We start from the raw sequence: 25,939 nt of genomic DNA on the forward strand, positions 1-25,939 counted from the left end.
TCCACGTGAAGTGCACTCAAATCTTTACCTCCAGAGATACCCTTCACACGGCTCTCAAATCGAGGTAAGGTATATCTGATTTTGTGCCCCCTCTCTTAGGCTAGTCCACAGAACCTCTACTTCAGGGATTATGGATTATTTTATCTACCACCTGATTTATAAAATCTTTTTTCTACATGACATGGCAATTTATCGCAATCTAGCCTCTTAAGGCTGAATACATAGTACAAATAATTCTAACACCAAAATCAGTTTAGCCATTCATGCTCATATATTGTCATAAGCCATTCAATTTAAAACCATAAATTTATAACACAAGCAGGCAGTCTCCAATTACTCTATTTTCAAAACCAGTATTCAATTTTCTAGAAAATTTATAAAATCATTTTATAAAATCACAATTTTTCCTAAAACATAGCAATTTACCATTTAAACCCATTTTCTATAAGATCACATAATTGTATAAAACTACTCTAGATAATTAAGACGATAATAAGTTTACTCACAGTTCTAGGAGTCGATGTACTCCTAATCCCAGTCTTCAAGCACAATCTCTGTACTTTTACCAATGTAATTTGCTCACCACCTATCCACAATGTACAATACATAATTCACCACATTAATGCTTGACCATTATAAATCAATTCAGGCTCGGTGTATATGCATGATATGATATGCAATTTATCTAACTACCGCTTAAATGCGGTGCTGACCTAATTCGGCCTATTACCCGATTAAATGACAATTGTGTCCGATTTGGCTCCAAATTGCTCCATTTCATTTCTAATATTTCAATTTACTAATTACAATTCCAATAATCTAAAATTCAGCCTAACAACCCTCACAATTCTTCTTGAAAATTTCGACCATTGTGGTGCACTATCACTAAAAATTTTCCCATTCCATTTTCTCACCATAAATCATCATTTCATCAATTTTTCAACCAATTCACTTGATCACAAAATCAACTCATTACTTCTACACTTCACATAGGGTTCGGCCATTGAAGGTTCATGGGGAAAATGGATTCTTTTCTTGTTGTTTTGTTTCTAAATATGCTAAACTAACTAAAAACACTAACATATCTTAAAATCAATTCAATCCAACATCTTTCTCTCTCCATACCCATTTTGACCAGCCAAGAATTCATCATGAAAACATGTAATTTAACCATGGAAAATAAGGAGAAATGCATAAGGAAAATAGATTTCAAGTTTAAATTGAAAAATCCTACCTTTTTCACTTGTTTTCCTTGATTTTCCACACTTTTTCTCTTGATATTCTTCACCTAGGGTTTGTTCTTCCTTTCTTTCCCTCTCTTCCTTACTTGGCCGAATATTTGGAGAGATAATGGGCTGATTTATGCTGATTTTTAAGTTAAATAATAAAATATCCTAAGCTTGACACTTGTCATTTTTTTATTGGTCTAAATTTTAAATATTTGACTTTTAATTCTTTAATTCTCCACCACACATTTCTCATGTTTATCCATTTCCATGATGAATAAAATCCCTTGGTCTTGACAAGTGTCGGGGGTGAAAATTTACCGATTTGCCCTCGAGGTGGTAAAATTACCATTTCATCCCTATACTTTAAATTATTTTGAAAATTAAAATTTTTCACTTCTAAACCTCAAATCATACTCCAATAAGTCAAATGGGGCCAAAAATCTTTTCTAAAATTCTCATTTTATCCTCAGGTGGCAAATGACCATTTTACCCCTAGATAGTGAAAATTTCAATTTGACTCCAAATTGATCCTCGAACTCCGAATTACCATTTTGAGTCATTCCTGTACCGTGAAACTCTCAATTTCACCTTAAAATTCTTATTTGATCTAGTTCAAGGCTTAAATCAACTTTGTTGTACCTCTAGGTACAATATCGACTTTTGTAAATTTTTCAGGACTTTCCTAGCATGCAAACATGTTATCCATCACATGTATGTCATGATAAATATTTTATAAGGTCAGGTTTTACATGGTTTTTCTCTCTTTTTCTTTGTTTCATCATCTTGATTGATTCTTGATTGAATGATATTTCTCTTTGCTCTTCTCCTTTCGAAATGTTAGAGAAGTCCTTTTTATAATTGGAAAAGCTTTGAAGCCAATAGGGATGATTTGATGCAGAAACTAGCTATTTTTCTTGTCTTTTTCGTCTCTAATGGCTACTTTTGGAGTCAAAGAATCGGTTCTTTATTCTTTAGATATCGATTCTTCTTTGTTTTGGAACTTTTTCGTTTATTAGAATCAATTCTTGCCTCTCCAGATATTAGTTTTTCTTGTTTGAGAAAATATTCTTACTTCTCCAAACATCAATTAGTCTTGCTTCAAGAATCAACATCTACCTTTCCAAGTATTGATTCTTTGTCCACCCAGACTTGCAAGAATCAACTTCTTGACTATTGAAACCAATTCTTGAGCTTCCTTTCTCAAAACAACTTCAAATACAAGTTCAAATGTCAATCAAGCAAAGAAACATAAAAACACATCAAAAGCATTTAAAAAACACTCAAGTTATTCAAGGATCACTTTGACAACAAATTTTGATTATTTTTGCAATGTCAAAACTCCAATCATTTTCAAGCTATTAAAGCTAACAATCTCTCAGTGAAAAAGGGAGTAGCCTCAATTAAATAGCATCATTCGTCACCCCATTGCTCTTGAATGTTTCACATATCTCCAAGAAATACTGAAGATGTGCATTTGGATCATCATGAGATAGCCTTCCAAATTGTACTGAGTTTTGGACCATTTGGATTATGGCTGGCTTGATCTTGAAATTATTTGCTTGTATGGTAAGGTTTCAATTGCTTGTCTGCATTCCTTCTACATAAGGCATAGCATTGTCTCTTAATGCTCTTGATGCTTCTTGGATTTGGTTGTTCTTCATTGTGAGTTGTCTTTCTTTTCTCTTCTAAGACTTCTCCATATTCTCTTGATTTTTGGGTTGAAAGGAAATTCAACTACTTTCTCTTTTTGTATGCACCAACATGGTACTTATCAAAACAAGAAAACAAAGTATTATTTACAAAAATTAAAAAGTAAGAATAAAATTGAAAGAAAAGAAGAAAAATGGTCTAACATTTAGAAAACTTAGTCAATATCAATTCCAAGCCTTGGGAGATGTTAAATTTTCACACAAGTACACATTATCGTAAACAAGTAATATAATAGAAGTAGAGTATCGTTCCCACAGAAATTTATTTCTTAATTTTTACTAAGTACTAAAATTTTATAACAAATTAATCTTATTTAAGTAATCAAAATTTTCAGAAAATTAATTAAATGGAATTAAAACAAGCACTAAATTAACTAGCGTAAATTAAATTTAATTGAGAAAGAGAATAAACGAAAGACCTAGGATTATGGGTTCATCCAACACTTCATCTAATATTAACTTCTCTTATTATTTATCTTTCCTAGGTGGTTTTATTGACCTAGAATCCAAAGCTATGTACAAGTCTCCATCGAGATGCTTGCATAAATACCCAACTTAATTAGTTCACTATAGGTCTAAAGGAATCAATTAAATTAAGTTCATTAAGCTAGTGTCCTCATTTGGCTATGTATGGGAATTGGCGTATGTCTACCCGAATCGCGAATTAGATCATCGAAGTGATGTGAACATATACTATTCAAATCTTAGTCTAATCTAAAATCTCTATGTCGAGTCCTAATTAGATTCACAAGTCAATTAATTATTGATCAAGCGATTAAAAGCATTAAGAACATATTTCAATAAGCAAAACTATACCCATTAATGATAAATAAAAGAAAAACTAATATTCAAACTACATGTTGAAATCCACCATAATCCTAGATAAACAAATTAGTTCATAATATCTAAATAAAGCAATATCCAAAGAAATGTAGCCATGAATTCGAACCAAAAAAATAAGTATAACACAAAAGAGAGAAATAAACTAATGTTAAAGCTTTGTTGATCTTGAATCTCTCTCAATTACTCTTGATCTCTTACTTGATTCTCAGCTCAAAATCTCTAGGAAAGCTATTGCCATTCTCCCCCTTGAATACTCTAAAAAAGTCCTTTAAATATGTTCAAGTTAACCTAATTTCCATATTTCTGTCAATAATTTTATATTTGGAAAATAGTGTGGCACCGTGGAGTAATGGTTGTCTTTGTGGCGTCGCCATGGTTTTCTTTGTGGCTGCGTGGTGCTCTAGCCTCGGGAGTTTGTATGGTACACTCCAATTGTCCAACACCACAGCTATGATCTTCCCAGCACTGTGACCCTAACTCCCTCAGTGCCACAGCTTTAAGTAACTCAAGGCTACAACCTCTAACCAACATCCTGCCTTCTGTCGAACTACAACCATCCATCATCTTCCAACACGATTTCCACCTTGATCGGATCCGAACTAGAAAAGAGGTAAACATGAAAGTTTTATCCCGTTTTCTTATCTTTCCAATGGATTAAGAATCTCATTAATTGGACTTTTTTGCTAAAGTTATCTTTGAAATACTACAACATGTACGAATGAAGCCTTTACCATACTTATGCGATTTTAACTCAAATACACATTTCTCATCAAATATCCTACAAAAGACCATGAGAGAAATCAATGATAACTCTTCTTATAGTAAATTAAAGCAAAATAAAGTAAAATTACACTAAAATAACTTAAATTAACTATTCAACATGTAATCTAACTTAAACTAGAAAAACACTTAAAATGCTAAAATCCAAACCTACAACCTCAAAGATCTAGCTACTTAAGCCCCCCAAAATGTGTCAAAATAACTCTATATAATAGAGTTATCAGAAGATAATCCTCAACAACTGTGCTAGAAAACTAGATAGAAAAATTTTGCAAGTGCACGGGTCGTTTCAAGTGGATAAGTGTAAGTAGAGTGTCGAATTCCCAAGAGTATTGTCTTGTGTGGGCTTGCACTAATTATTGAGTCTTGTTTCCTTCGCCTAAGCCAATCTCACAAAAAGATTAAAGAATTTTATAGAGAAAATCAATAACAAAAGCCTAGGGTTCCTAACTTCTTTTGGTCATTTTCACTTAGGTTAATGCTTTCTCTTTGGTTTAACTTATCTTCAACAACTTGTTAATCAGGAACACTTAACTATCTACTTGCTTATGTCTAAGTCATGTAAACACATTATTACTAATCGCTTACCATAATAGATAAGATAATTAATAATAACGCCTTAGGATTAAGTTTCCTTAAGCGATTATGTCACACCCATTTTGTGGTGAGGGGCGGGCCAACTAGATGGCGAAGGATTGAGGCTCGAGAGTAGGCCCGAGGCGTGCGAGGCAGTCATTGCCTACCATTGGGAACAGTGTCTAGGGTACATTAAGAGGGTCTTGCAGGGCTCAAAATAGGCCCTAACCATTAAGAATGGCCTTGTAACAGCTATAAGAAGTTTAAGGCTTATAAATACACCTTAAGCCCCCTCATTTGAGCTTAATGACTCATGTACTTGAATTCTTTGCAATAAAAGCTTTCTGTCTTTTTACTTATGCTTGCCTTAAACGATCCTAACTTGTTCAATTGAGAAGGTTGCTGGCCTTTCTAAGAGCCTTTAAGTAAGGCAAAGGCAAGGCCGCATGGGTCAAGAGAAAACCCTATGACAATTACACATGACTAATAGATATAGTGGTCATTACACTTGTTCTCACCCAAGAGTAATCTATTCTACTAATTCATATGTCATTTTCTTTTAGTTTGGATTCCTAGATTCTTATTCAAGTTCATCAAGACTCCCCTTAAATTCCCCTATAAGGTGCATTAAAGCTACTAATTGCCTAATTAATTCCCTTAGTCTGGATTTTGAAATTCCTATGTCTAGTTCATTAAGAATCCCCCTAATTCCACCTTGAGGTTTATTAGAGTTACAATGTATCACATTTATAAGGTGAAATAAAATGGAGCATTAAGCACAAAGAAAATGAACTAAGTTATTTAAGTTTGCATTTTTTTTACCAAAGTGAATTTATTTTACCTAAGCTACTTAACCAAATTCCATTAAACACCATAGCTAAAATTATTTAGCTACTCATATTTTTATTATGAACAAAACTTAAAGAGTGAAATAAAATAACAAACATGCTGAAAATTAAAAAGAAAGAAAGAATACTTTTAAGCTTAATACCGAAATCACCTTATAATTAAGTTAGGCTCGGTCAACAAAGTAACAAGATTTCTAGGATTAAAAATCTTATCACTTTGCCAACTTCACTAAGCTATAATGAAGCTCCAATGGTGGATAGAAAATTGCATGAAAAGATAAAAAAAATAAACAGAATTTTATTAATTGAAAACTGAAAAAATGCTACGAAGAATAAGCAAGGAGGTCGAGCTAAAAATCTTTCTCCAAATTAACTCCTTTTTCGAAAGAACTTAAGTTTAAGTGGAAAGTTATCAAAGTAAAAGATACAAACAGTGAATGAACTAAAAAAAATTGTAGAAAAATAATAAAAAATAAAAAATAAAAAATATATAATTGTTATGGAACTTAAAACTACACCAGTTGGAAATTCAAAGCCAATTTCTACTACACAAGAAAATAAAAAAAAAAAGCTTGCTAGAAAATTACAAAGAAACTTAAACTAATATCCTAAAAAGTGCAGAAAAGAAAGAAAAGAAGGGTTGCTTGAAGAGCTAGACTAGCTGGGTATTTATAGCCAAAAGGAAGGAGAGTTTTAGCTTAATTCTTCCTCCTTTACGATTCAGAATTCAAGTTTTCAGCTCACTTGATCACTTGGTCAGATTTCAAGCTGATTTTTATCTGATTTCCAACTTGAATTTTGAGTGAAAATTGGCTCCTTCAAGCTTCAAATTGGCTAGCCAATCCTAGGATGAATTTGGCATGAAATGTGTCCAAGTGCTACCTTGAATTCAAATTGCGAAAGCTTGAATTTTTCTCTCCTCAATTTTCAAACCATTTCAGTTGAAATTCCCCCTCATTATCTTCATGATTTTTTGCCTTTTAATCCACTGAAAATCAGCTTAAAAATCATCCAAAATTTGGCTTGAAATTTAAACTCTTTAGGATTTGAATTTAGTCCCCAACGTAGTTGATTAGTTGAGGACTCTTCCCATTTGAATTCTTTGATATCTCTAGAAAATCCTCTAGATTTGCAACCCTCTTAGACATCTTTAATTTGGACAGCACACCTCTTGCATGGATTTTGCATGAACTTGTCAAAAAATTTGCTAAAAGGTGATGATTTTGCATGCATGCAGCTTCAGGCAACTTTACCTTTCTTTGGTTTAACATCCATAATTTTTGACTCCCAGCTCAGAATTGAATGAGTCCAAGTCTTGCTGAAAGCTAACTTGATGATAAACAAATTTGTTCTGCAAGGTCTTCCTTAGATTTTGATGCTAAGGTAGTCAAATTTGGGTTAGAAGTTAACCATTGTGCATGGCTTTCATGAAAATTCCAAATTTAAGCCTTATTTCCCTACATAAATTTAAAAAATACATAAATTCACAATTTTTCAAATTATTTACAAGCGAAGACATTTTAATAAGAATGGGCTAAAAATGAATTATTTTATTTGAAAACTATGCAAAAATCATATGAATTAGGGCTTAAAAATGCTATATAAAATATAGTTATCAAAATCCACCATAAAAACTATTTTTTCAAAGGATCAAGCATAACCTTTACAATGCACACTGCCTTTTATGGATCAAGCATAACTATTGCCTTTTCATGGATCAAGCATAGCTATTGCCTTTTCAAGATTCTAGTACAACCTTTATACCACTACCTTTTGAAGGCAAAGGTATAACTTTTTTTCTTTTTTATAATCTTGAATAGTAAGGATACCTCTAAAAGGTGGGTTTTGCTAAGTAAGTACAAAATTGGAAAAGTATAATAGTAATAAAGATGATTACAAAAGATAGGAGTAAAGGCTCAAAGAAATCATAGCACAAGAAAGCTTGGTGGAAGAATGTGAATTGCTTGCTCTTGCTTGGTTTCTTAATCTTTTTTTCCCTTTTTTTTCTTTTTTTTTTCTTCATTTGGCTTGATTCTTGATCAAATGATAGTTTTCTATACTCTTCACACATTTAAAATGTGTTGAAGAAGTCTTTTTTATGCTTAGAAAAAAGTTTGAAGCCGTTGGGGATGATTTGGTGGAGAAACTAGCCATTTTTCTTACTTTTTTAATGTCAACGACTACTTTTGGAGTCTAAGAATTGATTTTTTCATCTCGACATATAAATTCTTCTTGGTCTAGAGCTTTATGTTTGTTGAGAATCGATCATTGTATTATTGAGTAGTCAATTCTTTTTGTCTCTAGAGCATTCTATTTTTTGAGAATCAATCAGTGCATTCTTGAGACATTAATTCTTCTCATCCCAAATTTTCTAAGAATTGGTCTTTGCCTCTCCACAAGTCCATTCGTCTTTCACTTTAGGCACCAAATTTGAAATTCAAATTTGCTTTTGCTCGCTCCATCCTTATCCATTCTCCAATATTTTCTTCTTCTCCAAGTTTATGACTTTTCTCTTTTTGTAGCTTTGGGAATCAATCACTTGATGCTTGAAAAGTCGATTCTTCCTCTTACAATGGCTTTTGCATCTTCAAGAATTGATGTTTCCTTTTCAAGAAGTTGATTCTTTATAGCTGGAACTTGAGATTTAAAGTATTCAAAATATTTTTCTTTACACAAACAACTTCAAACAACAAATTCATAGATCATTCAAGTAAGGAAACACTTAGGCACTTCAAAAGCATTTAAGGATTACTCAAATAAGAAATTTTGATCATTTTTGTCATTTCAAAACTCTAATAATCATTTAAAGCTAATAAAGCTAACAAATTAAAACCAAAAGGGGGTGAATTGGGTTTTTTGAAAAATTTTTGCAATCTTAATGAACGATTGATTTTCTTTTGAAACAAGATTGATAAGTAAGGGTAGAGAAAATGAAAATCAAAGACACAATATTTTTATAGAGGTTCGGTCTCCTTGTTTATGTTTTCTCCCTTAGCTCATTAAGGAATTTCAAATCCATTATGAAAAGTACATTTTCAAGGTTTGGCATAACCTTTACAATACCTTTTCACAAGATCAAGTACAACCTTTTCAATACCTTTTCCAAGGATCAAGCACAACCTCACTACCTTTTAATTAGGCTAAAGTATAACCTTTACAATCTACCTTTCAATGCCTAAGGTACAATAAATGAGTAGCATTAAATGTCTCTTAAAAGTTGATGAGCTAAATGTTTAAGCTTGAAAAGAATGAATATAAGAAAATATCAAAAAATCAGCACAATAAATTCTTTGAAGGAAGACTTCAATGAAGTATGAGAAATGAGTAAATGAAGTAAATGATCTTAAAGCTTTTCTTAGGTGTAGAGATGTTTTTAAGAGTTTTCTTGTGCTTTAAATTAGGTGGGAACCTTCCTTTTATAGCCTTTCTATCAATTAGAATTGTTAGAAGTCAAATAAAGAAGAAATTAGTCTTTGTAAGCATTAAATGCAGGTCTGTCGCGACTTAAGGATCAAACTTGGTCATTGGGGAGTCGATCCTAGCTTCATGTTCTTCTTTAATTTACACTCTAGGATCAAGCTTTTGAAGCATGGGTGTTGATCGTACCATCACATGTTTGAATTCTTTCAGCCATTCTTCTTCAAGGATAAAGCTTGGAAGTGTGAGAGTCAATCCTTCAAACTTCTAGTAACCCTATTTTTTTCCTGTTTTCTCTTAGGATCGAGCTTGCCTTGTTGGGTTGTCAATCCTCTAAGCTTTCAACAGCTTATTTGTATTCTGCCTCATCTTAGGTTCAAGCATCAAGCCACGAAGGGACGATTCTAAGTGTTTCTAGTAGCTACCTCATTTCTGTCTCAAGTTAGGATTGAGCTTTGTGTTAAAAGGGGTCGATCTTGTGAACTTTAGAAGCTTTGCTCCACATTTTGTTTTGCCTAGGCTCGAGCTTCTAGCTAACAGAGGTTAATCTTGCAATTGTCCAAAAGCTATGTTTACTTTTTTTTTCCCTCTAAGATTGACATTTTATCATGAAGGGGTCGATCCTCAAAGTTGAAAACTTAACATCTTGAAAACTTTTGATTCTAAAACATTTTCAAACTTTTGTCAAACATGTTATAAGACTTTAGAAGTTGATCAAGTGAATTAAAACATTTCAACTATTTATGTGCAAGGCTTAATCAATTTAATTTTGTCAAATCAAAACATAATTTAATTTTAAAGCTAATAATAAATAAAAGTAAAGCAATGACTGACCAATTGATATACAGACTCATGAACCACAAACCCCAAACCTCTGTTTTGTGAAGGATTTTGGGTTTAGTTTGACATGTCAAGGCAATGTCAGCACCTTAACAATCAATTTGGATGACATTAGGGGGAGGAACTCAATTGCACAAAATCTCAAAATATAAGGACTAAATTTGTCACGACCGAAACTCTTATCGGGCCAGTGACAACCCCCGCGACGTCCCGATAAGCACTTATTACCCCGAATGTCGATCGAAATCCTGTAAGGCTTAGCATCATCTTTCGCATCTCCCCGGTGAGCGATAGTTATTAAATCTCGCATTTCAAGAAATCATAAGTCGTTTCCAAATCAAAACAATAAAATATTATTTTCTAGCTCAGCGGGGCATTTTCGTCATTTTTCTTCAAAAATACCGAAAATCCACCAAAAACATGGTATAAAAGCTAAATATGTTCATACATACTTTAAATAAGATAACTAAAGTATAAAATTACTTTTACAGTGACACGTGGGTCCTCAACTAACCAAGAAGGTGTAGGGCTACGAACCCTTACTTTCTAGGATACAACTTCGAGATTAATTCTCGTCTTAATCAACTATCAACAAACTGTCCTGAGCCTAAAAAAAAATGGATAGGAAGAGGGGTGAGATTATATAATCCCAGTGAGTAAACAATTACCATCAAAAGCATCTAAAGCCGAATAGATGGAGACAATATAAAAACGTTATTTTTCAATAATGTTCATAACGCAAAATTCGTTTCAATCTATACCAATAATTTCTTTTCATCAAAATTTCCCTGGCTTATGAGTTTCTTAAACTTGGCCCCTGCTAGAATCATTCTCGCGAGTACCTTCGTCAAGGTATCCCACTAAGAAAGCCAAGGCTGTTAAAATGTCCCATACCCATAAACATGTTTTTGTATCTGACACACAGCCGTTCCTTGGCATTAGCTGAGTCTCACTCTCATGTGGTGGCCTGAACGTGAGGTGCACTCAAATCTTACCTCAAGAGATACTTCTTCCAACATCTCCCCTCGGAGGTAAATATATAATTGGGTTACCGTGCCCCTCTCATAGGCAGTCCATGGAAACCTCCACCACTACAGTGACCGTTTAATATACCACCAGACCCATAAAATTTTCAGTAGCATAATATGGCGAATAAAATGTTATCCAGTCTACCGAGACCAATCCACATCTGTTCATATATTTCATGCCAACCCTAAAAATTTAGCCATCATGCTACCATAGTGTCATAAGCCACAATTTCAATAACATATAAAATAATAAATTCAACACAGTCTCCATATACTCAATTTTTCCAAAACAATATTTGATTTCAAAACCAGTATAAATCTCATTTTTAATAAAAAAACATTTTAATTGAAAAACATAATATTTTATAATTTAACTCACCATTCAATAAAAACATCAAACAAGTATAATTACTCTAGATATTTAAGACGATAAATTGTCCACTCACAGTTCTAGGAGTCGATGTACTCCTAGTCCCAGTCTTCAAGCACAATCTCTGTACTTTTACCAATGTAATTTGCTTACCACCTATCCACAATGTGCAATACATAATTCACCACATTAATGCTTGACCATTATAAAATCAATTCAGGCTCGGTGTATATGCATGATATGCTATGCAACTTATCCGACTACCACTTAAATGCAGTGCTGACCTAATTCAACCTATTACCCGATTAAATGACAATTGTGTCCGATTTGGCTCCAGATTGCTCCGTTTCATTTCTAGTACCTCAATTCACCAAACATTATTCAAATAACACCAATTTCAGCATCAAAACCCTCCCATTTCTTCATGGAAAAATTCGGCCATTACAGTGCACTAACACCGTGATTTTTCCTACATAATTTTCTCACCATTATTCATCATTTTCTAAGCCATTTCTCTTGAAATAATAACAATCCATCACCCACACACATCAAGGAAGATTCAGCCAATGATGATTCATGGGGAAAATGGATTCTTTTCTTGTTGTTTTGTTTCTAAATATGCTAAACTAACTAAAAACACTAACATATCTTAAAATCAAATCAATCCAACATCTTTCTCTCTCCTTACCCATTTTTACCGGCCACGAATTCATCATGAAAACATGTAATTTAAGCATGAAAAATAAGGAGAAATGCTCAAGGAAAATAGGTTTCAATCTTAAGTTGAAAAATCCTACCTTTTGCACTTGTTTTCCTTGATTTTCCACACTTTTTCTCTTGAAATTCTTCACCTAGGGTTTGTTCTTCCTTTCTTTCCCTCTCTTCCTTGCTTGGCCGAATATTTAGAGAGATAATAGGCTGATTTATGCTGATTTTTAAGTTAAATAATAAAATATCCTAAGCTTGACACTTGTCATTTTCTTATTGGTCCAAATTTTGCATATTTGACTTTTAATTCTTTAATTCTCCACCACACATTTCTCAAGGGTCAAAAATGATGATGGGTGAAGACCTTGTGCTGGAAAAATGCTCTGGGGGTGCAAAATTACCGATTTGCCCCTAGGGTGGCAAAATTACCATTTCGCCCCTATACTCCAAATTATACCGAAAATTAAAATTTTTTACTTCTAAACCTCAAATCATACTCCAATACTCAAATCATACTCCAATAAGTCCAATGGGGCCAAAAACATCTTTTGTAAAATTTTCATTTTGTCCCCAGGTGGCAAATGATCATTTTGCCCTTGAATAGTGAAAATTTCGCTTTGACTCCAAATTGATCTTCGAACTCCGAATTACCATTTTGAGTCATCCCTGAGCTGTGAAAGTCTTAATTTCACCTTAAAATTCCTATTTGAACTAGTTTGAGGCTTAATCGACTTAATGGTACCATTAGGGGCAATATCGTCTTTTAACGATTCCTCGAATTTCCTAAATATGTAAACATTCTATTGAGCATGTAAATGACTTCGTAATTATTTTATAGAATAGGGTTTGACAAAATTGATTTGTATTGAGATAGAGGGATTAAATTGATGAAAACATGATAGTACTGGTCCAATGGGATACTTTGACCATTTTGAAATTGAAGCTTTCAATCCTAGTTGAAATATGTTGGTGTAGAAGTCTCAAAGGACAATATACTAAGGGGATGAATTGGTATTTATAAATTCATTTTTAAAAACTAAGTATAAATATCAAAACTTGTTCATCTAAAAATATTTTCCAATATCAAAAGCAAGTTTTCAACAATATATCATTAAGTATAAAAATAATATTCCAAAGTAAAATATTTTCCTAAGTTATATGCTAGCTATGAACAATAAAGTGAAAATATATTTCTAAGTGTAAAACAATAAAGCAATGTAAAACTATTTTCCTAAGGCATATATAAGTAATGAATAATAATACAGAAAATTAAAAAGAGACATAAAGATTTTATAGTGGTTTGGCTTTTTCGACGGCTACATCCACTCTCTTGGCAACCAAGGAATTTCTAATCCACTAAAAGGATTCTTGCTTTTCAATGAGATCAAGCGATAACCCTTATACCAACTTGTTCATTAGATCAAGGATAACCCTTACACAATTCACAAAAGGATTCTTGCTTTTTAATAGGATCAAGTGATAATCCACCAACAATGATTTTTACGGGCTCAACCACAAACCCTCAAATAGCTTTCAAGGTTAAGCTAAAACCTTTACAATAGAGTACAAATATCAATAAGAAAATGCCTCCAAAAGCCTTAGGTGCCAAGACCTTAAGCTTGAGTGTAGTGAAAGAAGAAATATCAACTCAAATGAAGCAAGTATTCAACTTTGTAAGCTTGGTAGAAGACTAAAACGAAGTTAAAGAGTGAGGATAAGCTTTTGGATGTCTCTTTAGTGTTTGAAGCTTTGGTTCAAGTTTCCTCTTGCTTACAAATAGCTCAAATGTAGCTATTTATAACTGATGTGAAGTTTGGAGCCGTTAGACACAAGTTTGAATCAAATCTGATGGTTGCTGAAGTTTGAGGGTCAACTACAATGCTCTTAAGGTTAACTATGTTCTTCGAAATTTTCAAATTAGGGCTTTATAGTCAAGTACAACTGAGAATGCATTTTTTGCAAATTTAAGCTACTATAGTCAACTATGCCTCCTTTATAGTTGACTATGTTTGTGTAAAGTCAACTTTTTTTCGTGCTTTTGACTTGTCAAGGTCGACTGTAGTTGTTCAAATCTTCATTTTGTTATGTATTTTGGAATAAGGATGACTATATGCACTCCAAGGTCAACTATGACTTTATATTCTTCAAGTTTTGCACTTTTTTTTGATCGACTTGAGCTTTTTTAAGGATAGACTCTTGACTTTTGTCTTGAGGTTCCCTTAGCTTTTTAGCACTTTTCTTTAGTTATTTCTTTCTTGTCTTGTTCCTACATTCAAATTACATTTCACAGTATGTTTGCTATTGTTTTCTGAGCTGAATATGCATTATTTGAATAACTTATAGGATGTTTTCTAATGATGCATGGGTTTTCAAACAATTATGCCATCTTAGGAGATTAAAAATGTATTTGACACAATTTCAAATGCTTGACATTAATTTAAAGATAATTTATGATTGTTGTCAAATCAAAACACTATATAACTCAAAATTAACAAAATATAAAGCAGAATAGCTAATAGCCAATTCCACCGTTTACGCATCTTAAACAAATCCAGCCCTTTTGATGCTTGTAGAATTCTGTTCTGTTCTACCACAAAACCGCAGCAAGCTAACAGTCATAAACCACAACCATTTAAACCATTGAAGCAGCCGATTCAATTTTAAATTAAAACATCACAGTCAGCTACACTCTACATCCCACTCAATCCAATTCAATTCTGTCTCCCACTAAAACAAATTCAACAGTCATTGCCTGCGTCATCCACCGCTTTAGAATTGCTCAAATTCTAAATCACTAGATTACCACTAATTCTTCTTTATTTACAATCAACCACTAACTCCACTTGATTCAAACTCAAAGCACATTGGAAGCACAAATACAGCTGTACTTTTGCAAGCGATCCGCCAGTACCATCTAAAAGATGCTCCCACTGTTTAACTGAGATTTAATTAGTAGCCTGTCAGTAACCTCGTCACCTAATACTTCTCAGTGGCCTGTCTCCGGAAACTCCTTTTCCCCTTATTATAGTTCCTACATTTCTTTCCTTTTGGTATGCCTATACCTCTCTGTCTCCATCTATGTTATTTTATTGTTTTTCTCTTTTAACTAAAAAACTATGAGATTTAATTAGTTGTGAGATCTTATTAGTTTGAAAATCATTTTAAGTAATTTGTATTCTAATTAAATTACATATGAAATATATATCTTAATCTTATTTTTAATTCAATTATATATTAACTTTGAGATGAGTATATTAAATTATCTTTAGTTAAAATAAATTAATTACCATTAATTTGAAACAAAAGGTTGATAAAAAAATTATTCCAAAAAAAAAGAAATGAAAAGGTAGGGGAAAGAGCAAAAAGGGAAAAAACACTATATAAATTTCAGCATTTAAAATAAACTTAAACAAACATTAATTTTGCTAGTGAAATCCTAATATCAATTACTTTTTCGGGATAGATAAAAATTATTTTCCAAACGAATAGGGTAAGTTTATTTTCAATAAAACTTATGGATGACAATTTTTTTATTGAATTAAATATAATTAATATATTTACTGCATAATTGAATTATAATTGAACCTATTTAAAATTTAATTTAATAGTAGGTAAAGATGATTTTAAACCTAACTAAATATTCCAATTAAAACTAATATTTTTTAACTAAAACCAAAAAGCCTTGGGCAAAAGAAAAATAAAAGAAAGCAAAAAAATGAAATAAAAAATGAATTAAAAATAAATAATAAAAGATTATACATTAAAATCTTTATAAATTAATAGCTTGAGATCATGAAAATTTATTAATTAATCGAGATAAATTTTCAAATAAAACTAAATTAACCAAATTAGTATAATACAGACCAAATCTACATAAATACGTTGGACCATGCAAGACTTGAACTTGACATCTCAAATTTTAAGAGTTCCCTCCTTACTAATTTAATAATAATTTAAAAAAAAAAAAAAAAAGGCCATGGCACCGTCAATTAGGCAACTCAATTGATGAGCTGCCAAACAAAGTTGCCCCACTCTAATCAGTCGATTTCTATAAACATATAATTTGAAAACTCATATTTAATTATGGTTTAAACTATCTAGTCTCTATTATTGTACGTTAATGAGGAATCTAATTTTTTAATATTATTTGTTTAGGGTTTAGGATTAACAGAAAATTAATAAAACTTTTGGCTAGAATTAGTGGTGTAATTTAAGAAGGAATTGCTTACTCTAATTTCTATAAAGTTAAGTTTAAATAAATAAATAAATAATAAATATGGAGATTAAAATTAAATATATTAAATTCAAAATATTATAAGACTTTATATTTCATCTACTATTTGTAATTTTGAAGTTCAATTTATATTTCAAAAAGTTCGACCTAGTGATTGTTACTCTCCTCAAGATGATCGAGGTTTTTATAGATATAAAATTAAATATATTAAACACAAATGTAAATGTTAATGTTTCAAATCTAAAAAGGGTTGTAAAATTTTTATATAGATATAAGATATAAAATATATATTTGTTTATAATGTAAAATCATTTTTACAAATAAAAAAGGTGTAAAACCTTTATGAGTTTCAATTGCATTTTTTTTTTATTTATGCCATTAATTTAACAGTTGGGGTTTATCAAAATCTTAAGTGATTTTGTTGAAAGGATCTACAAAAATCGACTAAAATTGATTTAATCGAATTAACAGACGAAATTAATAATTGTTTACAATGAACATCTCAACATATATGTATGCTGCATGATTAGTTCATATCTTTGACTCTAGCAAGTAATTTAGACAAATAAAAGAAGATAGGGTATTTCAGAAGAAGTTCTACATTTCTATATATAAGTATATACATACATTTGCCCAACCGAATTCTTCTTAATCAATTAGCCATATATATGTCCATAAGTTTTCTTTCTTTTTTTTAAATGATAATACGCTTTTATTAAGTTGAGAGGAAATTCCACCATCAACTCGATGGAAAAACCCAAGATCCAGACAATGTACCCACAAATGTCCAGGTACATCCACATGGACCCAAATGCAATATAGAAAGAAAAAAAAAAAACTTTACAAACTCTCTGATGAATATAAAATCAGAAATAAAACCTATAGCCAAACTAAGTGAAAGCAAAAGAACACAAAATCAGCCAACTCTCACAGCAATCCCTTAAAAAATTTCCCGCAGCTAAATAACATATATGTCCATCAGTCATGTGCTAATTTGATTCTGATCAAATTTTTCCCACTTAGATTAACTTTTTTTTTTCAATGATTGTTGATTAAAATTTATATTCATTAAAAAATTTTGAATAAATTAGTTTTCAAATGTGTACTTATTAATATTCAATTCAATAAGATATTTAAAATAATTTCAGTTAAACAATGAAAACGTTTGATATAAAAAAGCCATGCCAAAACATTAAACATGTGATGGAGGAAGTAAAACCTTTAGTAGCCAAAGTTCGTACCTAGCTTTAGGGCCGAAGATGGGGGTGGTCTTTTCTCCTAAAGAGAAAAGGGACAATCTCATTTTGGCCTACCCTAGAATTTATAATTTACATGATAAATTTGATGAGTTGCTATCCTTTTTATTTTTAGTAGGACTAACAATAAATGAATTCTAATGTGAATCATAATGTGGATGTATAAATTTTTTTTTTGTATTATTCATAAATTTACATTACAGCAAATTTGATTTAGGACAGTATATTTTTAAAATGTGTTATTAAAAATATTTTTAATAACCCTTTTTTTAATACATTTAGAATTTTTTTTAGATTTGATTTCACTGTATAAATTTTTCGATGGATTATAAATAAAATGCAACCATAGAAATTGCATATACTAAAAAGTCTACACTTTTTGATGTTGCTACTAAATATGAAAAAAGTGAAACTAAAAGTTTAAATAGTTACACTTTTTAAAATTTCACTATAAAAAAAATATATATTGCCTAAAGAAGTGTTATTAAAAGTCAATTTTGTTGTAGTGTTAGTGTATTATTTGATTATAATTTATAATTATGGGATATTGTTCAGTATGATTATTATTTTTAAAATAAATTATAAAATTTAATATTGATCCTAGATCGCATAAGATTGTAATATCGGTCTTTAAGACCAGCTTATGAAGGCATGGGCCAAACTACAATCTAAAACTTTTGAGATCAGTTCTACATAAAATGGTCTATGGTCTCGACTTCAAGACTATCCAACCAAACCCTGCACATTCGTAATTTTTAAATTCATATTCTTAATTTGGTCCATTTTCAATGTATTTATTAGGCTAAACCCTTTTAGTTACTTAAATTGTAGATTTATTTCCCTATTAAGCCATTTTGACACAAATTACTATGTCAAACAATTTCGTTCTCTATTGATAACTACAAAGAATAATCAAATTTTATATATATCATGCACAAAAAAACAATTGCACATATAATTTTTCTTTTCTTCCTAGCAATTTTTATTGAAGCTCACTCATGTTATAATTTTTTGAGAGTTGTGTAACTTCTATTGTCACGACCCGAAACCTCCCTCAGGCCCATGACAATCGCCACAACGTCCCTGATTGACACTCATTATCCGGAATGCCAACCGGAACCCCGCAAGGCTTACATATCAGTTTCTTTCCTTTCCTGTGAGCAATCGTTGTTAAATATCTAGTTTTTAGAGAATATACACTATTTTAGATCAAAAACAATCAAAATAAAATTTTCGCCACACAGGGGTATTTTGATCATTTTTTTATCAAAAATTTCGAAACAGGGTAAAACGTAATATACAAGTACAAAACACATAATTCATATTCAAAATGAGTTTAAAAGTCTAAAATCTTCATTTAAAACGAAATTACGGTTATTTGAATATAATAAGAAAATAAAAAAAATATTAAGGAAAATATTCTATTTTCTTATAAAACAATATTTATAGAGTTATACGCGAATAATTTTTATAGCATAAAAGCTAAATAAATTTATACATACTGAAATACAGTAAGCCAAAATATTTAATTTAATTTACAATAACAAGAGGGCCCCCGAATAAACAAAAGTAAAGAGGACTGTGAACCTACGGTTTGGAAAATGCAGATCCAATGGTAGTCCTCAATGAGATCAGCTATCTACAGTCTATACTGAACCTGAAATGGGTGGAAAGGAATTGGGTGAGATTTTGCAATCTCAATGAGTAAACAGACATTATCATAAATATCTAAAGGCGAGTAAAATGGAGGCAAGTTTAAACAACAAATTTCAACCCATTTCATAATGTTTTCAATTTATTTCTTAAACCATAAAATATTTGTAATTTACCAAAACAATTGTTAAGGCTTATGTCTTTTATTAAAACAAGGCTCAAGCCAAAACTAATCCTCGGGGATACCTTGGCTGAGGCATCTAACCGAGTCCGCCAAGGGTGTTAAAATATTCACACGTGAAACACATTTTTATTTTTAAAAACCAGCCGTTCCTTGGCGTTGGCCGAGTTACACATTCACGTGGGGGTTCGACGTGAAGTGAGCTCTAATACTACCCCAGGAGTTACCCTCCTCGCCTCTACAACCGGAGTAACTATATAACTGGGTTTGCCGTGCCCCTCTAATAGGCAGTCCACGAAAACCCGTCACTGCAGTGACTAACCCACCAATTTTAATAAAATTTCGACAGTATAACGTGGTTTTTATTTATTTATCCAGCCTGCATAGTAAAACAACTTACATAAATTTCCCAATGCATTCACAAAATATAGCCACATATACTCATTTCTCATAAGCCATTCCTAAGAAAATATATATTTTTCAAGTCAATTTGTAGCCTCCAATTACTCAATTTCATAATCAATACAATATATATTTATTTGTCACATTTATTCCTAAGACATCAAAAATCCCGTTTTAATCTCGTTCTCATTTCATAAAATACATAAAGGGTATTTAAAATAAACTCTAGATAATTTACAATAATAATAAGTTTACTCACCGTTTGTACAAACTAAAAGCTTTCTAAGCGCCCCGATCACTACTCGTCGGGTACGACTTCTTTGCCTTTTCCGGAAGGCTCTCCTCCTACACACATTACAAAAATTTACACAATTCATCACATTGATGCTAAATCACTATATAATTAACTTAAATCCTATACTAATGCATGGTATGAAATGCAATAGCCTAAAACAGCTTAAACGCGGTATTAACCTATTTTTGGCAATTTGCTCGATAAATTGCTAACGCGCTCCATTTTAGCTCTAAATCATCCGATTCTCTCTCCAACATTTCTAACCATTAAATATCAGCCAATAACCTTCTAAAAACAACAAAATCAGCTCACTCCCTTCCTTGGAAAATTCGGCCAAAAATGGGACATTAACTCGGTTAATTTTCTACTTTGTTTTTCTATCACGTTTAATCGTTTTTCATCATTTTCTCTTCATTTCCCTTAGAATAAAATCAATTCATCATCATTGTACAGCATTGAGCATCCAGCCAAGAGTGGGTATTGTGAAAATTTAATGATTTCTTACCCAATTTAATTTTTAAACACATTTAACTAACTAAAACTATCAATTTAACTAAAAATCAAAACCTAAAAATTTCAATTTCTCTCCCCTAGAATTTCGTCCAGACCTTGATATCACTTTTTGATCTCTCTCCTCAAGCATGCTAAATGGAAATAAAGGCATAGGAAAGGTAGAAATCAAGCTAAAATCGAAAAATCTTACCGTTAGACGCGTAAACGGTCGAAAACCGTGAATTTCCCTTTGAATTTTCTTGTTTCTCTTTGGTTTTTCTTTTTTTCTTCCTTTCCTCTCTATTTCCTCTCTTGTTCTTCCTTATGGCCGGCCAGCACTCAAAATTTGGGTTTAAATGGGCTGACTTTTCGTTAAAATAATATTATTTCATTTTAAAAAATGCCACGTGTCACTTTCCCATTGGCCCATTTTTAAAATTTCATCCATTTGTTTCCAAATTTTCACCATACACTTGTCCCACATATCCATAGCTTAGATAAAATTCTCAGACTTATCCAAAGTCTCGGTGGAGTAATTTTTGAAATTTACACTTTTACCCCCGTAAAAGTCAAAAATTGCATTTTTACCCCAAAAATTGAAAAATTGCCCATAGACATATTTTTCATCCCTTATACTCATACCATTCTCCAATTTGTCAAATTTGATCTAAATTCTCTCAAAATCTCAAATTTTGTCCGTGAGTGGCAAAATTACGATTTTACCCCTACACTCCAAAAATCACCAGAATTAAACTTTTTCACTTTCTATCATGAAATTATACTCCAAATAGTTAATCTTGGTCAAAAATTTCACTCCATGATCAAATTATTATCTTAGGTGGTAAAATGACGATTTTGCCCTTGAATATCAAAATTTCTAATTTTACCTCAAATGAACCCTCGAACTCCGAACAATCATTTTTAGTCATTCCTGGGCTATAAAATATTAAATTTCATCTTACAATTCCTATTTGAACTAGTTCGACGTTAAATCAATTTAAGTGTACCGTTAAGTACAATATCAGGTTTCGTCTATTCTTAAGTGCTTTTCTAGTGTAATAACATGTTACTCAATGCATGTATGTCATGACATGTATTTATAGGGTCGGGTTTTACATCTATTCTTTATCTTTACATTAGTTTGATAATTCTCATGTAGGTAATACTAATTATCATATTTGGAAATATAAAATTAATTGATCAAATATAATTTTCCTTATTGGCTTTTTTAATAATATATATTGTAAAACAAATTATCTTTTTTTTATATAATACATTTAATGCTCCATTTGTGGAAGTTCGCCTAACTCATAAATAACACTTTTGTCCAGTTTCAATGTATATTTTTGACTTTACTCAATCACATAGAAGAGCTCCACGTCTGAACTCCATTTACTTAACCATTTGCAAAAAGTTTCAATAATTGTATGTTTCAATTTAGTGCATATTAGAATATGTTTCGCTGCTAAGGAATTGAGAATATAATTGCTTCTTCACTTTCAGGGAAACGTTTTTGCAAATGGGGTTTCTGAATCTTCTCATTGTGGCAGTAATGCCAGTTCTGAAAATAATATTGATTACTGCTATTGGCTTGTTGCTTGCTTTGGATCGCTTAAAGCTCTTGGGACCAGAGGCAAACCACCATATGAACAATGTAAATATATACATATATAAATGCATTCCTCCTTCCCTTTTCATTGGATACAAAGCACTGAATTATAGAAGTTAAGATACTTTTTATTTCTTTTTTGGTTCTTTTCTGGTGTATAGATTGTATTCTATGTGTTCAGTCCTGCACTCGCGGCCAGCAGCTTGGCTGAAACAGTCACTTTCAAAAGTCTCACTACCTTGTTAGTTTCATTCCATTCCTGACCTTGTTTTAATTTCTTCTGCTTTCTTGTCTCTGCATCTAATGATAAATTTTTATGGGGGTGGTTCACTTTTGTTGCATATTGCTTTTTCTAGGTGGTTCATGCCGGTGAATCTCTTGTTAACATTCGTTTTGGGTTCAGCACTAGCTTGGCTTCTCATAAAAATCACTAGAACGCCTAATCACCTTCAGGGCATTGTTATTGGTTGCTGTTCTGCAGGTACATTTCCTATCTATCCCTATTCTAAATTTTCCTTTAGTTTTAACCCATTATCAATAATAAAAACAATGTGAATTTGCAACAATTGTTTGGGTTGTTGGGGAAACTTGCGCAGGAAATTTGGGAAACCTGCCTCTCATTATGGTTCCGGCTGTCTGTGAGGAGCCAAGTAATCCATTCGGAGATCCATCTGTTTGCTCTACAAATGCTAAGCCATATGCTTCTCTATCTTTATCGGTATGATTTTATATATGATTCTAATTTTTTATAGATTAATACCATCTAATTTTGTCAAAGAAAAGGAAACTAAATGTATTTAGATTAGTTTCAGTTTATATATAAATATTCTGCTTTGACTACAGATTGGAGCCATTTTTATATGGTCATATGTCTATGGCATCATGCGCATGTATGCAAATAAAAGCAATGAAAGCTCCACCACTGGAATCAATTCTCCCATAGACACCTCTGAAACAGTTCCAGGGGGTTGCACACAAGCTGTCCTACCTTCAAGTAATTGCAACACTTCTTACCTGCCTCGCACCATTTCCGGTGAAAGAAGTACAAAGGTTTATGTCGACTCCATTTTCATCTAAAATTCTAATCTGTACTTGGGATTATAATTTCGATATCATCTTTGGGATTTTCATTCTAAACATTCAATTTAATTTCAATATTAAATTGAAACAATTGCTTTGGCTTTTAACCTTATTAAGATTTCTGGATAGATGTCAGGTTTGAAGAAGATAATGCCGCGTATCAAGATGATTTCGGGAAAGATTGACCTAAAGAAGGTGTTCGCACCAACAGCAGTTGCAGCGGTAATGCCAAAATGCTTACATCTGCTCGGTTCCTAGCAGAAAACATGTACCCTTTGCTATTGTTACCGCCGTAATCTATTGTTAACATCCCTTTGCTCTTCAGATTGTTGGGTTTATAATCGGGGCAGTCTCTCCAATCCGAAAACTAATGATTGGTAAAAGCGCACCTCTTCGTGTAATTGATAGCTCTGCATACATACTGGGGTATGCTTTGTTCGACATCCTATTGAGCTTCTCATAATGTGTATATATGCATCTTTTTTATTATTAAGAAATATGATATATATGATGATATCCAGGGAGGCAACAATTCCATGTATGACCTTGATAATGGGGGCAAACCTTCTGATAGGTGAAATTCCCTGTTTCTACTTTCAAGTCTTTAGTAATTGCCCTTGAATTTTGTCAAAAGCAACATTGCAATTTCATGCAGGTTTAAAAGGATCAGATGTAAGCCGGACTGTGATTATAGGGATTATAGCAGTGAGGAACATCTTCTTGCCCCTCTCGGGGATCGGTGTTGTTAAAGCTGCTCACCACTTTGGCTTGGTTGGCTCAGATTCCTTGTATCAGTTCGTTCTCATGCTTCAGTACGCCGTTCCACCTGCAATGGCTATAGGTATGACAAGCTTGTGCTAATCAGCATTCCTGACTAGGATCCTGGTTTCACTTTTGAAAAATTGATTTCCACTGATCTAATCCAACTTTTGGCAGGTACAATGACACAATTTTTTCAGCTTGGTCAAGGTGAAACATCTATGATTATGCTATGGACGTATGTTATAGCCGCAGTAACCCTCACACTTTGGTCAACCTTGTTCATGTGGCTTCTGGCTTGATTTGTTGGCCAAACTTTTATCGCCATTAATGTTACATAACATCACAAGGCTATATATGTATATTTCACAATGAAGAATGTAATGCATGATGAGTAGGTATCAAGGAATATAAGATGAGTAGGATATTGGAAGGATCCAGATATCGAGTCTTGGAGACAATCTAAATATATATTCTATTTTCTTTTTCTTTAATTTTCATAATATAAACCCTATTATATTTACTATATATACAAATAAAAAAGAATTATAAATGTAACCAAAATGCTAAAATGAACTCACAAAAAATTAATATTAAGTTCAAAACTAACTAAGAAAATAAACAAAAAATACACGAATATTAAGAAACATTGATATAATAAAAGATAAACTGTGAAAAATTTAATTACTTGAGTTTTGTTGGATTGATGTTTTACTATTTTTATTTGTAGCTTGCATTTTGGTTTCAGAAGAATTACTATAAATTAAAATTAAAAGCAATATCATAATTGATCAACATAAAAGTAATATTATAATTGATTTAAAATATCTATTAAACTCGTGTCAAAGCAAATATGCTTTTTGAGCATTTCTCCTTTATTTTTTAAATTAAGAATCTCCTTCACTCTTATAAATAAGAAAATTGGATTTCAAATTTTCCGAAAACAATAAAAAGAAATTATTAAGTTAAAATTTGGTACATACATTAAAGTATTCCAATCAAACTGGCAGGCCAATTTATTGACAAATACAATATTTAAAATTAAGCCAATGAAAATAAAAGTGCAATGTCAAAATATTTTCACCTTATATACAATATTTTTACCACAAAACACTCCCTATTTAAGAAAAATAGGTTGTAACAAGATTTTCCAAAGAGAATCGGTGGCCATTAGGTTAGATTGGCTTTAATCGTAAATATTCTTTCTTCTTTCCTTGCCGAAACAATCAGGTTATCATGCGCAAGTCATTTTGCTGCCTAATTTTAGGGTTATTTTCTTTGCCCTAGGCTAAAAAGAACTAATTAATTTATGTACATTTATCTTTTTATTCCATATATTCTAAATTGATACGAGTACTATAGTGGAACTGTCTAATTTATTTGTCAAATTAAATTACACCTCTAATTACAATAAATTTAATTAATAATTGATTGAACTAGTACTCTCTTGAAAGATCTCATGGAAATCATGTGATATTACAGTAAACTAAGTAGTCCATCTCACGCTCCTTTCTTTGTGATATTCTATATTTATTTTGTGAACTATACCGTACTTCATTTTTAATATAGAAATAAATTTTTTTATTTATAAAAGTTAGGAGGAAGGAGGGTCCGAAGATGCTCAATTAAT

General features: G+C 31.8%; 1 protein-coding gene across 2 annotated transcripts; it reads left to right on the top strand.

Moving 5' to 3' along the window:
* Positions 1–22,179: 22,179 nt before the first annotated feature.
* Positions 22,180–24,776, top strand: LOC108663696 (protein PIN-LIKES 3-like). Of its 2 annotated transcripts, none has more exons than XM_018128984.2 (11): positions 22,180–22,286; positions 22,365–22,515; positions 22,632–22,711; positions 22,827–22,951; positions 23,067–23,188; positions 23,314–23,520; positions 23,680–23,772; positions 23,876–23,976; positions 24,072–24,124; positions 24,206–24,391; positions 24,487–24,776. In XM_018128984.2, the coding sequence occupies exons 2-11, from the start codon at positions 22,381–22,383 to the stop codon at positions 24,609–24,611; spliced, it is 1,227 nt and encodes a 408-aa protein (XP_017984473.1). In that variant the 5' UTR covers positions 22,180–22,286; positions 22,365–22,380; the 3' UTR covers positions 24,612–24,776. The 2 variants fall into 2 exon arrangements, with proteins under 2 accessions (XP_017984473.1, XP_088658725.1); XM_088802599.1 differs by having other exon boundaries at positions 22,231–22,240.
* The last annotated feature ends 1,163 nt before the right edge of the window (positions 24,777–25,939 follow it).

Source organism: Theobroma cacao, chromosome 10 (assembly GCF_053813885.1).
Source record: "Theobroma cacao isolate CCN51 chromosome 10, ASM5381388v1, whole genome shotgun sequence".
Taxonomy (NCBI): Eukaryota; Viridiplantae; Streptophyta; class Magnoliopsida; order Malvales; family Malvaceae; genus Theobroma; species Theobroma cacao.

Coding starts and splice junctions, on each gene's coding strand:
- LOC108663696 (XM_018128984.2), top strand. CDS start 22,381: ATGGGGTTTCTGAATCTTCTCATTGTGGCAGTAATGCCAGTTCTGAAA. Junction 22,712..22,826: donor TTCAAAAGTCTCACTACCTT/GTTAGTTTCATT, acceptor TGCTTTTTCTAG/GTGGTTCATGCCGGTGAATC. Junction 24,392..24,486: donor TCCACCTGCAATGGCTATAG/GTATGACAAGCT, acceptor AACTTTTGGCAG/GTACAATGACACAATTTTTT.